Below are 13,271 nucleotides of genomic sequence, written 5' to 3'. Positions count from 1 at the left end.
GTCCTGAATATTCATTGGAAGGACTGATGCTGAAGCTGAAGCTCTGATACTTTGGCCACCTGATGCAAAGACCTGACTCATTGGAAAAGACCGTGATGCTGCCAGAGGTAGAAGGCAGGAGGAGAAGGGGCCAACAGAGGATGAGATGGCTGGATGGCATCACCGACTCAGTGGACATGGGTTTGAGCAAGCTCTGAGAGTTGGTGATGGACAGCGAAGCCTGGCGTGCTGCAATTGTGGGGTTGCAAAGAGGTGGACAGGACTGAGCTACTAACAGCAGCCATGTATTGTGAGGTTTCTGGCTCTCTCCCGCCCCTCCCTTCTCTTCCCCTTCCCTCCCCTTTCCTCTTTTGTTTTTTGTCTCTCTTGTGGAGGTGATCTCTTTTTTGAACCACTTGATCTCGTCTGTTTTTTATAATTCCTTTCATTGACTGTTTTACATATATATATTTATTGTGGCAAATGTACCTCACACAGATATAAAAGAAGAAGTTATAGTCCTCTGAGTACTTTTAACTCTTTGAGATAACCAGCATTAACAGCTGTTTAGATTACCCTTTTCTGCATGTTTAAAAAAAGAAATTGAAGTTACCGAAAAATACTTCTTATAGCTTGTGAGCTACAGGATCTTTAAGAAAGAAGGTGTTTGCTTTTCTAACTATTTATGGAATCCATTTTTTGATTTCAAAGTCTAGGTATTTTCATACACAGATTTAAGAGAAAAGACATACTAACAGTATAACCAAATGCGCTCAGAGGTCATTGTGACCTTTCTCTGAAAGAGGGCAATAGAGATTTCCTGCTAAAGGGATTTAAAAGTGCTAACAGGTGTTAGAGGATTGGGGATGATTGTCTGAATTACATTGCTATCTTAAGATTGCTTTGGATTTAGAGAAGCTTTCAGTGGGGTGGTGGGGGTTGTCAAAACCAGGATGGCGCAGCTGGGCTGCCTCTCTTGCTGGCACTAGCTGATGGCAGGGCCTTCCTGCCCCTAAACGCCTCTTGGTGTCAGTGGAGTTGGGTCTACCTCCATGCATTCCATGCAATGTGTTAACCGTCTGAGGTGGGCAGCTTCAGGGGTGGGAGCAGAAACAGAGTCAGGCATATCTGGTTTTGAGTGAAAGACGTTAACTCTCATTCCTTGTGCACAGAGAAGGGGTATTAACTGTGGGGAGACATGAAGTGAGGCCAGTGCTGGTCCACTGGGGACTAGAAAACTTTCTTTGAAATGTCTTTTTTTTTTTTTTCTTCATTCTGGGGCTTAGTGTATAGCACTTTCTCCTTTTTGTTTGCAATTCAGAAAATTGTATGTTTTAAGCTTTTTCCATTAAAATGTGTAGATCTGTTGAATGCACTCTTGGAAAAATATGGTTAGGAAAGAAGTCAAAGAAGAAAACATGAGGAATTCACTGGTGGTCCAGTGGTTAAGAATCCTCCTTTCAATGCAGGGGATGCAAGTTCAATCCCTGGTTGGGGAACTCAGATCCCACATGCTACAGGGCAGCTGAGCCCAGACACTGCAACCTGAGAGCCTGCGCGCTGCGATTAAGAGAAGCCTGTGTGCTGCACAGCCACCATTGTTTTAAAAAGGAAGAAAACGTTATATCTGGGTCTTAATATCCTGCAGTCGGTGGGAAATGGCTGAGTTATTATTGAACATCAGTTTGAGAGACTATCACATATCATGAAAAACAATCACAAAGACCTCGTGAAAACATGAAAGTCATTGTGAAAGTATAGGATGCATGCCACTCATAGCCAGATGAGTCATGTGTGTGTGCACACGCACACACACAGGAAGGAAGTGAGCACAGCTGGCTGGGTAGTGTTTTTGTTAATGTGGAACCTGACATCATGCTTCTAAAGTTTATGTGTAGGGCAAAGGCTTAGAATAGACTAGGCACTCCTGAAGTACGAGGTAACGTGGTATTTTTTCCTATCAAGTGTCAAACTTATGATAATTAAAATAGTGTTCTTTAGAGAAGGGAAGAAACATGTATCAGTGAGACAGAACCCAGAACTGAATCTGCCTCTATTGAAAGCAGATACATAAGAGTTGGCATTGCAGATCGGCATGGGAATGATAGACCAGGCTATGATTGGTGCTGGCACAACTGGATTGAAAGATCAGAGTTGGAAAGTTGTATTGGATTTTTCCCTTATACATTATAGACTCAGCAAGCAGTTCCAGTGATTTAAGGATTACATGTGAAAATAATACTTTAATAATTTTGTTGTTCAGTAGCTTAGCCATGTCCAACTTCTTGCGACCCCATGGACTTCAGCATACCAGGTTAGGATCAATATAAATGAATAAAATTGACTTTAACCTCTGACTGAAGGAAAGTTGTCTTACGACAACAAGGCACTTATCATAAAAGAAAAGATGGATAAATTTGACTGTTAAACAAATTTCTTGTCATTAAAAGACACCATGAAAAGAATGAAAATAAAAGGTTACAGTCTAGACTATTTTGCCTCACGGGTGCTGGTGGTTGTCGATTGCTTGGTCGTGTCCAGCTCTCTGTGACCCCATGGCCACAGCACACCAGGCTTCCCTGTCTTTCACCAGCTCCCAGAGCTTGCTCAAACTCATGTCCAGTGAGTCAGTGATGCCATCCAACCATCTCATCCTCTCTTGTCCCCTTCTCCGTCTGCCTTCAGTCTTTCCCACCCTCAGGGTCTTTTCCAATGAGGCAGGTTTTCACTTCAGCTGGCCAAAGTATTGGAGCTTCAGCTTCAGCATCAGTCCTTCCAATGCATGAATATTCAGGGTTGGTTTCCATTAGGCTTTACTGATTGGAGGTCCTTGCAGTCCAAGGGACTCTCAAGAGTCTTCTCCAACACCACAGTTCAAAAACATCAATTCTTTAGTGCTCAGCCTTCTTTATGGTTCAGCTCTCACACCCATACATGACTACTGGGAAAACCATAGAGTTGACAACATGGACCTTTGTCAGCAAAGCGATGTCTCTGCTTTTTAATGTGCTGTCTAGGTTTCTCATAGCTTTCCTTCCAAGCAGCAAGCGTCTGTTAATTTCATGGCTGCAGTCCCCGTCTCCAGTGATTTTGGAGCCCAAGAAAATAAAATCTTTGCCTGTTTTCATTATTTCCCCAACTATTTGCCATGAAGTGATGGGACAGGTTGCTATGATCTTAGTTTTTTGAATGTTGAATTTTAAGCCAGCTTTTTCACTCTCATCTTTCACTTTCATCAAGAGGCTTTTTGGTTCCTCTTTGCTTTCTGCTGTAAGGGTGGTGTCATCTGCATATCTGAAGTTATTGATACTTCTGCTGGCAATCTTGATTCCAGCTTGTGCTTCATCCAGCTCGGCATTTCGCATGATGTACTCTGCATATAAGCAGAGTGACGGTATACAGCCTTGACATACTCCTTTCCCAATTTGTAACCAGTCTGTCGTCTCATGTCCATTTCTAACTGTTGCTTCTGGACCTGCATATAGGTTTCTAAAGAGGCAAGGAAGATGGTCTGGTATTCCCATCTCTTGAAGAATTTCCCACAGTCTGTTGTGTTGCACACAGTCAAAGGCTTTAGTGTAGTCAGTGAAGCAGAGGTAGATGTTTTTCTGGAATTCTCTTGCTTTTTCTATGATCCAACAGATGTTGGCAATGTGATCTCTGGTTCCTCTGCCTTTTCTAAATACAGTTTGAACATCTGAAAGTTCTCAGTTCATGTACTATTGAAGCCTAGCTTGGGAAATTCTGAGCATTACTTTGCTAGTGTGTGAAATGAGTGCGATTGTGCAGTAGTTTGAACATTTTTTGGCACTGCCTTTTTTTGGGATTGGGATGAAAACTGACCTTTTCCAGTCCTGTGGCCACTGCTGAGTTTTCCAAATTTGCTGGCATATTGAACACAGCACTTTAACAACATCAGCTTTTTTGGAGTTGAAGTAGCTCAGATGGAATTCTATCACCTCCACTGACTGGCTTTGTTCATAGTGATATTTCCTAACACCCACTTGACTTTGCACTTGAGGATGTCTGGCTTGAGATGAGTGATCACATTGTCGTGGTTATCTGGGTCATTAAGGTATTTTTTGTATAGTTCTGTGTATTCTTGCTGCCTCTTAATATCTTCTGCTTCTGCCTCATGGGTAGCTAACAAAGAGTTAGCATCCAGACTAGATAAAGAACTGTCAGTAAGAAAAGGGTGTGTGTGTGTGCTAAGTCACTTCACTCTGACTGTCTGTGACCCCATGGACTGTAGCCCCCCGGGGACTGTTTGCAGAGTGAAGGAGGGAGGCAGGCCATTTGAGGACATCGCTGCCGCTGTCTACACAGACCCCACGTGTGCTTCTGTCTGGGCCACTGCGGAAGTCACTGGGCTGGTGAGGAAGTTGACTAAATGCCGTAAGGCCTTTCCAACAACCACTGAATTCCGTCTGTCCGACCCTAGTTAGAATTCTTGGCCCAGGAGTAAATGTATTCCATCCCAGTAGCTTTGCGAAGTCTGTTGAGTCTATTCCCAAATGATTAAAAATGAGACTACATTTCATTAGGACAGGACTCTTTTTCCTCTTGTAGGACAGGACTCATTTTTCTCCTCTCTCAACTACATAACTGGCATCCCACATAAATGCATCATGTGTGACCGAGTTGCTGAAAGAGAGCTGTATTGTGGAGGCAGAACCAGGCCTGAGGAGCGAGGGCGCAAAGCATAGAGCCTCCTCATCACGCAGAGCGGAGCCACTTTCTCTCATCTGATTTTCATGACTGTTCACCATCCTCTAGGTTTTGAGTGCTTTAAAAAAATTTTTTTTTTTTGAGTTTTAAAAAGTAACTCTTGGTTTTCATTATTACACCCTTGAGGAGATCAGCTTTTTACACATGGTACTGGTTTGGTAGTCTATAGGTTTTTCTCCTCATAAGGTTAATTATCGTGAATATGATCAAGGCTCACTTTATGTACCTAGTAAGCTACAACAGCATACTAATAGAAAGCTTTCCAATTACCTCTTAGCTTTGTGATAGGCCCTATAATTAAGTGCAGTCCTGTGTAACACACCTAATGTTCACAGAAAACTTGTAAGTCTACGGACAGGAAGCGATGCAGATAATTTCAATAGGATTTTTGAGCTAATTTGGTAATTCTCCCCACAGACCAGAGTGAGCTCTGAGCAGGAGCATTTCCTCATTGTACCTTTTGGACTTCTCTACAGTGAAGTGACTGCCTCCAGTTTGGTAAGAATGTCCTGGTCTTCTTGTGCATAGACATATAAAATTCAAGAAAGAGGGCAAAGTCTGTTTGTGTGATTAACTCACGGGAAAACTTTTAGTTATTAACGCTTTAAACTTTGTTTTAAATAATTTCTCGTTAGGACAACTTGAAATGCTCATGATATTTGAAGTTTGTTTTCTTACTTCAGGTTAAAGTCAACCTGCAAGGAGACATCGTGGACCGCGGGAGCACTAATCTAGGCGTGAACCAGGCTGGCTTCACGTTGCACTCTGCCATTTACGCTGCACGCCCGGACGTGCGGTGTGTCGTGCACATTCACACGCCAGCCGGTGCCGCGGTGAGTGTGTGCTGCTCTGGCAGAGCCTGCGGTTGCAGGGTGCTTGGGGAGCAGGGCTTCACCTTTCCTCACGTTGCCCTCTCTGGTCGCAGCAAGTCTGTGCCCTTCCTCTCACTGGGTTAGAAGACTTTTCCTACTGTGCGACTTTCTTAAAAGAATGAATGTATATATACGTATTTAAGGGGTCCGTTTACTAACTTCTTTAAACTTCACTTTTTGTGTTTTTATTTTTATCTACCTTACTTTTGGCTGTGCTGGCCTTCGCTGCTGTGTGGGCTTCTCCCTAGTCGCAGTGAGGTGCCGGCATCCCCAGCTGCGGCTCCCAGGCCCTTGAACACAGGCTCAGGAGTTGTGGCTCACGGGCGTAGTTGCCCTGAGGCACGTGGCGTCTTCCTGGATAGAACTCGTGTCTTCAGTATTAGCAGTTGGATTCTTTTCTTTACCGCTGAGTCACCAGGGAAGCCCAGCTATCTAATTTTGAAAAATGTAATAAATCTGAAAATGTCATAAGACTTAACAGAGAATCGGTGTGTTAAAGAGGGGAGTGAGAGAAACTTCCGTGCCTAGGGGGCTGTGTGGGGAGTGCAGAGTGGCAGCAGTGAGTGGAGACTCCTTGTTTGAGAGGAGGAGTGGGAAGAGGAGTCGGGGAGGTGGGTGGTGGATGGAGGACCTGTGGGCTCCTCCCTGTGGAAGGGCTAGTAAGGTATAGGAGACTTGAGTCTGCTTGATGAACTGTGGGAAGAAGCCCAGTATAGGTGGAAAGGTTGAGGCCTAGAGACAAACCCAGCCAGCCGTCCACAGATAATCTGCTCGGAGTCAGCGGAACCTAGGTTGGATCGTGACTCGGGAGGAGTAAGGAGATGGGCAGGGAGGGCCTAGGTGGTCCAGTGGGTGGAACGCCATGTGCTCACCGCTGTCGCCTGGCCTCAGTCCCTGGCTGGGGAGCTGAGACCTTGTGAGCTGTGTGATGTAACTGGTCCAGGCCATTAGAGGAGACTCAGCTCCAGCCCTGAGCTGGCCAGGAGCCTTGCCCATGCTGATGACCAAGTCTGGGCCACCTGACAAAGCCTCAGACCCCTCAGTATGAAAGTACGCTTTCTGGTTGCTAGTGCAGCCCTGTGAGAGCCGAACACTCAAGAGCTAGCTGGAATTGGCTTTTTGTCACCAGTTTTGTATTTTAATGACTTTCTGGGTTGGTTTGACAGATGACCTCATTGATTAAGAAATACTGAATTTTACTCTGTCCAGATGTTTTAATGTCATAGATCTTTGCTTGTATGGATGCATGTGAGAATCTGGTTTGTTTGCTTTACTTTGAAGATACATCAAATGTTGGCATCAGTTTATTAGATATCATTCTCCAAGTGATACAGGTCTTCCAACCCAGAAAAATCCATGCTTTTAAAGGAACTGCTAGAGGTACCTTTGAGAATATGGTTGTTACAAATATCTAGCATGTAATTTGTTTTAAAACTTAACAAAGTAACTTTACTTTGTAATGAAATATCTTCTAGAAAAACTGTTAACTGTGAAAGGAATTTTTTGCCTTTTTTGGGGGTGTTGTGTTTTCAGATTAACTTCTCTGTAAGAAATTATTACAGTTATAATTTAAATCTCTGGAGTCTGTCTGTCTAGGTAGAAAGCATTTAAAATTAGCATATTCTAAGGTCAGTTTGGAAAATTTAAGGAAACTCAAGGGCTATATGGACACTTAGATCTTTCGCTTAAATTAATGTAGAGAAATTGTACAGCATACTTACCCTAAACCTTCATACATTTCCTTCTATCTGATTTTCAGGTGTTCCTACCACACCTGCGCACTAAGGTGAAAAGTACATAGAAACCTCTCAGCTCTTCAGAAACTTCTCTTTGCAGCACTGCGCCTCACGTAGAGGAAGCCATTGTTTCTCCCGGCAGCAGCTTTGGGACTAATCTTATTAAATCTGAGCTCACTTCTTGTTTATAGTCAGTGTAGGAGAAATCCAGAAAGATGTGAAATTTTTTTGAAGTCTTTCTTGATAGTGGTGGCTTTGATTTTTTTAAAGTATGGATTGGTAATAAGACCCAGAGGTAATCCTAAGGCTCATCTTAATTTCACGGGCCCCTTTATTTCTGAAAGAGCAGTTTGAGGAGCGCGCTTGCCAGTCGTCAGTCTGTGGGCACCCCTGTCTGGTCTGCACTGATGCTGCCGCCTGTTCTCTAGGTCTCTGCGATGAAATGTGGACTCTTGCCCATCTCCCCGGAGGCACTTTCCCTTGGAGAAGTGGCATATCATGATTATCACGGGATTCTGGTCGATGAGGAAGAAAAAATTTTAATTCAGAAAAATTTGGGGCCTAAAAGCAAGGTCAGTAGGCATCTAATCTGGTATTTAAATTATCGAGGGAAGAAGAAAACGTATCTGTCTTCTTGCCTGGTCCCTAGAACTTTCCTGATTCTTCCCTTAGGTTCTTATTCTCCGGAATCACGGTCTTGTGTCTGTTGGAGAGAGTGTTGAGGAGGCCTTCTATTTCATCCACAACCTTGTGGTTGCGTGTGAGATCCAGGTAAGGCGGTGCCCACTCCATGTGGTCTGGTCATTTCTGACTTGATTTTTCAAATACGTAAGTCACTACCATTTATGGAGGGCTAGCATATATTGGCCCTGATATCAGGTGCTTATTTATGTGGTTATGGGTCATTTCATTTGAACCCAGGCACTTGTTTTGAAAAGTAGGTGCAGGGAGTAGAGCTTAGGCTGCAGTCTCGCAGCTCTGGGTGCTGCTCGTGCCAGGTCTGCTGAGCTCCCCGCTCTCACATTCCTCATTGTTACCCGGCTTACGTCTGTGCAGTTACCCCGACTTATGTCTGTGTAATAGCAGCCGCCAGTCTCCTTTATATGACCTTGGAAGGGGCTTTGTTTTCCCATTTATTCTTCAAGTATGAGTGACCAATATTTTTTTCATGCTGAAGACAAATTTCTAAAAATAGTCTTGTGATTTATCTGTTGCTTCCATCTCGCGTTTTTTATTCTTGCAGTGATTTGGTCTTTTGACACCTCCCTTTCTATTGAAGGGATCTCTCAGAGTCATCTGACCTGCTTGATCAGTAAGGAACTCCAACTGTTGTGTTTGCTTGTTTTGGAAAAGGTTCGAACTCTGGCGAGTGCGGGAGGGCCGGACAATGTAGTCCTCCTGGACCCCGGGAAGTACAGAGCCAAGTCCCGGGCCCCGGGGTCCCCGGCGGGGGAAGGCAGCGGGTCACCGCCCAAGTGGCAGATTGGAGAGCAGGAGTTTGAAGCCCTCATGCGGATGCTGGACAATCTGGTAAGAGTGCTTCCATCCTAAGAGCACAGATGTTGGTGTTTTCACAGCTAGTGAAATGGTTTTATGAAATCACTATTTTCAGGCAGTGTCAGAATGCTTTCAGTCTCCAGAACCATGAACATGTACCAGGGTAGTTTAAGTTCTCAGCTAAATTGTGATTGAATACACAGGTGAGGGTTTCTTGTCTCCTTCGGTTTTTAAAGATAGCATTATTTGGACTGTGTGGGCTTAGTAGCACAGAGGATAGTGTGCTTAGCTGAGTAACTGAGTCCTCGAGTAGCGGGGTCAGCTCAGGACCCGTCCGCCCAAAAGCAAGCTGTGCAGGGGGCCTTTCTGCATCAGTCAGTCAGCCGAGCGTCTTGTTTGTTATAACAGTAAATTCTAGCCACGCGGGCCCTGTCTGCTGTGTTTCACATACTTCGCTGCTGGTCTGTCGCATGGGAGGCCCTTTGCTGCCTCCTGCAGGGACAGGGAGCCCAGTGTGGTACAGAGCGTGACCATGGGGCACTCAGCTTAATAGGCATGTTAAAGTAGTCTGTGGCAGGATGCGGTCTGTCTGGTTGCAGTGAGGATCATACAGGAGAGGTGTGTAGAGGGTAACCCTTGAGAGTGACCTCAAAGAAGAGGTCAAAGCGTGACAGCTTATGCTGGGAAATGGGAGGCAGCTGTAACATGGCCATGGGCACGACTGGAGACCCAGCCGCAGGCATGACGGGCAGCCTGGCCGAGGGGCCGGAACCGTGCCTTTCTGGTCCGTCTCTGATCTCACCAGTCGGTTTAAATGTTAGGGTCGAAGCAACCTCAGTAAAGGCAAGTGGCTCGGTGCTGGGCCTTCTCCTGCTGCAGCGTCACATCTCTGAGATAGGGTTCAGGAGTCCGTCCTGCGGCCACATGGACGAGTAGTGGGTGTGTGGACCAGAGAAGCCATCAAAAGGGCTGGTGCCGGCTTCACATGAGTCCCCACTATTCGACCAGGTCTTGGTGGGGATGGGTGGCTTCACGAGGCAGGAAGTTTCACTCTTCTGAAGAGAAGAGCTCATGGGTCTGGTTCAGCGTGTGCTAAGTGTCCTCAGAAGGTTCTTCTCCCTTAAGTTCTCTGGCTTAGGGGAATGTTGCTGTAGAGAGAGAGCTGGGAGTGAACCGCTAAGCAGTGATGACGTCGTGGGCGTGGCTGAGGAGGGTGGTGAGTGGAGAGCAGACTCTCCTAACTGCTGAGCTCTTTTGCTCAGGGAGGGTGGGCTGCACTGACTGACTGTCTACTCTAGCTGTGAGCGGGGACACAGTCTTGCCCTCGGGAGTTCATGGCCTTGTCGGGAAATGCAGCCCAGCACCTCGACGTGTGCCTGACGGAGCACAGTGGCAGCTGCAGGGACAGAGATCGGGCTTGAGCCAGGACTGGGCATGGAGACAGGAACGGAATCAAGCTCATGGAGACGATCAGTGGAAGTGGCAGGCCAGGGGAGTGCAGTCTCAGGAAAGTCACCCAGAGCAGGCTGAGAGTGGGGACGGTGACCCTGGCATCTGACCCGGAGGCCGGCACTGGAGGGGCCGGGCAAAGCAAGGGTCGTGGGGCCCCAGTCCCACTGTGCCTTCTGCTCTCCCTTGGGCAGACACTTTGACCTTTCCCTGCTGTTACACCTGCAAGCCAAGTGGGAATGGGAGGGAGGAGTAAAAAGCAAGAGAACACCAGCCTGCCACATCTTTTGCACTTAGTACATCCCAGAAGAGAGAATTAGAGTTGGTAACTCTAATTTGGGAGGGAGATAAAGGATGAAAGAAGATAATCGAGATTACATCAAGGGTATTTTATTCGGTGCCCTTAATGTGCACAGGTTATTCTTAATATTAGAAGGCTCTGTGGTTTATGAGAAATAAACTTGGACAGCAATCACTGATTGTAGTCTGTGTTTTAATTTAGCATTCTGATCAACTGTGTATGTTTGCTGATAATTCAGTCAGTAGAGAATAGTTGAAGATTCTCACACTGTAAGAAATATTTCATATGATAGTCATAAATGCTTCTGGCATATACAGAAGAAATGCTCACTTGTTACCCAAAAAATCAAGATAGAATTCCAGCTTCTCAAAAGAAGGAATAAAGCCAATTTTTAACATATAGTAGGTCTGAGGTCTGAGTTTTGCTCTGATTTTGGTCTGGCATTTAAAGAGGAAGAATAAAGAAAAAAACCCATACCCCCTCAGAATAAAAGTTCGTGACGTCCTGGATGGTTTATTTGGAATTCGTGAAGATTACTCAAGAGCCCTGACTTTCAGCAAGAGGAAACCTGATTGAATTAAGAACTGTATTTTTCAGAAGACAGTCTTTTGTAGCTGAGTTGTTACTTTTTATTATTCTTCAACAAAGCATGTTTGTAAATGGGGAAAAAGTGTGTTAAAAAGGGAAGACATTTACCTGTCTTCCTGAGTGCAGTTACAAAACAAAAGTAAACAACAGCCAACTCCACTCAGGGGTCATTACTACCATTTTTTGACTGTTTTAAGGGAATGGTTGGTAATAAAGGTGGCCTCCAACGAGGAGGATCACCCAGAGGGAAAGGAGAATTCCCACATTTAGAGCAACGTTTCTGAAGTAGCTTGACAGGTAGAATGTAGCTACTGACTCATCCTTGCTGCCAGCCCTGTGTGATCCTTTCAAATCTGAATCCCCTTGTCATTCACAGTGAAGGTGCCGTGAACCACTTGGTTGAGGTGTGACAGTGGGTCCGGAGTCCAGGCACAGTCCAGGCTGAGTCAGGTCCTTGGCGTCAGGCCCCCCAAGGCTGCAGTCAGGGAGTTGGCCTGGGCTGGGTTCTCAGCAGAAGGCTCTCATGGTGGAGGATCCACTCCCAGACTCTGCACATGGTGGGCAGACTTCATGTTCTTGCCGCTCAGGTGTCAAGGCAGCTTGCTCCTTCAGCGCCAGCAGTGGACCGGGAGACCCTCTCAGGGCGGGCGCTGCACTCTCCTGCAGCGCAGCCTGGCACCTTGGCCGGATGCTTCTGTCTTGAAGCAGGCCCCGGTCCCGCTGATAGCACAGGGGAAGGGCCTTATGGAGGCGGGGGCCTTATGGAGGCGGGGGCCTTATGGAGGCGGGGCTCTGGGGCCACTGTCATGTTGGTCAGGCCCCTGGACACTCAGCTCTGGAGCCTGGTAAATGAGGCATCATCCTGGCCTGGACATGCTGTCTGTGGGGTCAGCACACAGGGGGCACACGGGCTCGGTGCTGTTACAGAGGCGGGAATTGGCGGGCTGCGGGCTGTGAGGTGCAGGAGACCAGGGCTGAAGGCTCACTCAAGTGCTGCTGCATTTAGAGGTGAGGTGATTTTGCCAGGTACCAGCTGTCTGAGGTGTTGGGTCTTCCTGAAAGATTATCACGGTATTTAGACTGCGACTGAAAAGGTTAAAAAAAAAAAGTGTTAATTACGTTGATTAATATAACTTGTTCTGTAGCCAGCAGCAGGTAAACCCAGGTTGCCTTTTGAATTTTGACTTTTTCTTGATATATATCTATAAACACAGAAGAGGGTACCTGTATTAATTCTTAAGAACGGAACACGCTGTGTAACCAGCACCTGTATCCAGTGCCAGCACCCAGAACCTCCTGTCCCCACTTCGAGTCTCTTACCACATCCCAGGGGTGAGCCCTGTCCCGCCTCCTGACAGCGCAGACTGGTTTTCCTCCTGTTGTAAATGGAGTCGTATGGGCTGTTCTCTCACACTGGGCTGCTCTCTCAGCGTCGTGCCGGCGGAGACTCATGCAGGCGTCTCCCCTGGTAACCGCGCGCGCTCCCCAGTGTGTCCTGTCCTGCTGTGTGAGAGGACCGCAGTTCATCCCCTCCTACTGCGGATGGACTTGAGGGTCTTTGACTTTGGGGCTTTGGGAATACTGCTGCTGTTAGCGCTTCCGCACCTGTGAACGTACTTGCCGTTCTCCTGGGCAGCCACGCACGCAGGGGGTGTGCAGTCTCCACCTTCACAGGCACTTGCAGTTTTCTAAAGGCAAACGCTGATTTGAGATCTGGGACATTGACTGTGTCTTTCCTTTCGGCCCCTAGGGTTATAGAACTGGCTACCCCTACCGATACCCTGCTCTGAGAGAGAAATCTAAAAAGTACAGCGATGTGGAGGTTCCCGCCAGTGTCACAGGTTACTCCTTTGCTAGTGACGGTGCTTCGGGCACTGGCTCCCCTCTCAGACACAGTTTTCAGAAGCAGCAGCGAGAGAAGACAAGGTGGCTGAACTCTGGCCGGGGCGACGATGCTTCTGAGGAAGGGCAGAGCGGAAGCAGTCCCAAGGCGAAGACTAAGGTGTGGACGAACATTACGCACGATCACGTCACACCCTTGCTGCAGTCTCTCTCGTCCGGTGTCTGCGTGCCAAGCTGTATTACCAACTGCTTGGTCTGTGCCTACTTACTGTTCATAGT

General features: G+C 46.7%; 1 protein-coding gene across 27 annotated transcripts in view; it reads left to right on the top strand.

Annotated features, from left to right (window-relative positions):
• Positions 1–13,271, top strand: part of ADD1 (adducin 1) — a 99,838-nt gene that overhangs the window by 70,974 nt on the left and 15,593 nt on the right. For 16 of the 27 annotated variants that reach the window (XM_060417703.1, XM_042251695.2, XM_060417702.1 and 13 more), the window contains 6 exons: positions 5,125–5,205; positions 5,391–5,540; positions 7,744–7,887; positions 7,988–8,086; positions 8,669–8,845; positions 12,901–13,245. In XM_060417703.1, the coding sequence (XP_060273686.1) occupies positions 5,125–5,205; positions 5,391–5,540; positions 7,744–7,887; positions 7,988–8,086; positions 8,669–8,845; positions 12,901–13,245 (996 nt within the window). The remainder of the gene's footprint in view (positions 1–5,124; positions 5,206–5,390; positions 5,541–7,743; positions 7,888–7,987; positions 8,087–8,668; positions 8,846–12,900; positions 13,246–13,271) is intronic. The other 11 variants (XM_042251702.2, XM_060417707.1, XM_060417708.1 and 8 more) reach the window with 3 other exon arrangements.

The sequence above is a fragment of the Ovis aries genome, chromosome 6 (genome assembly GCF_016772045.2).
Source record: "Ovis aries strain OAR_USU_Benz2616 breed Rambouillet chromosome 6, ARS-UI_Ramb_v3.0, whole genome shotgun sequence".
NCBI classification, from domain to species: domain Eukaryota; kingdom Metazoa; phylum Chordata; class Mammalia; order Artiodactyla; family Bovidae; genus Ovis; species Ovis aries.
Note: the sequence above shows the minus strand (reverse complement) of the source record. Positions and strands in the feature narration are given on the sequence as shown.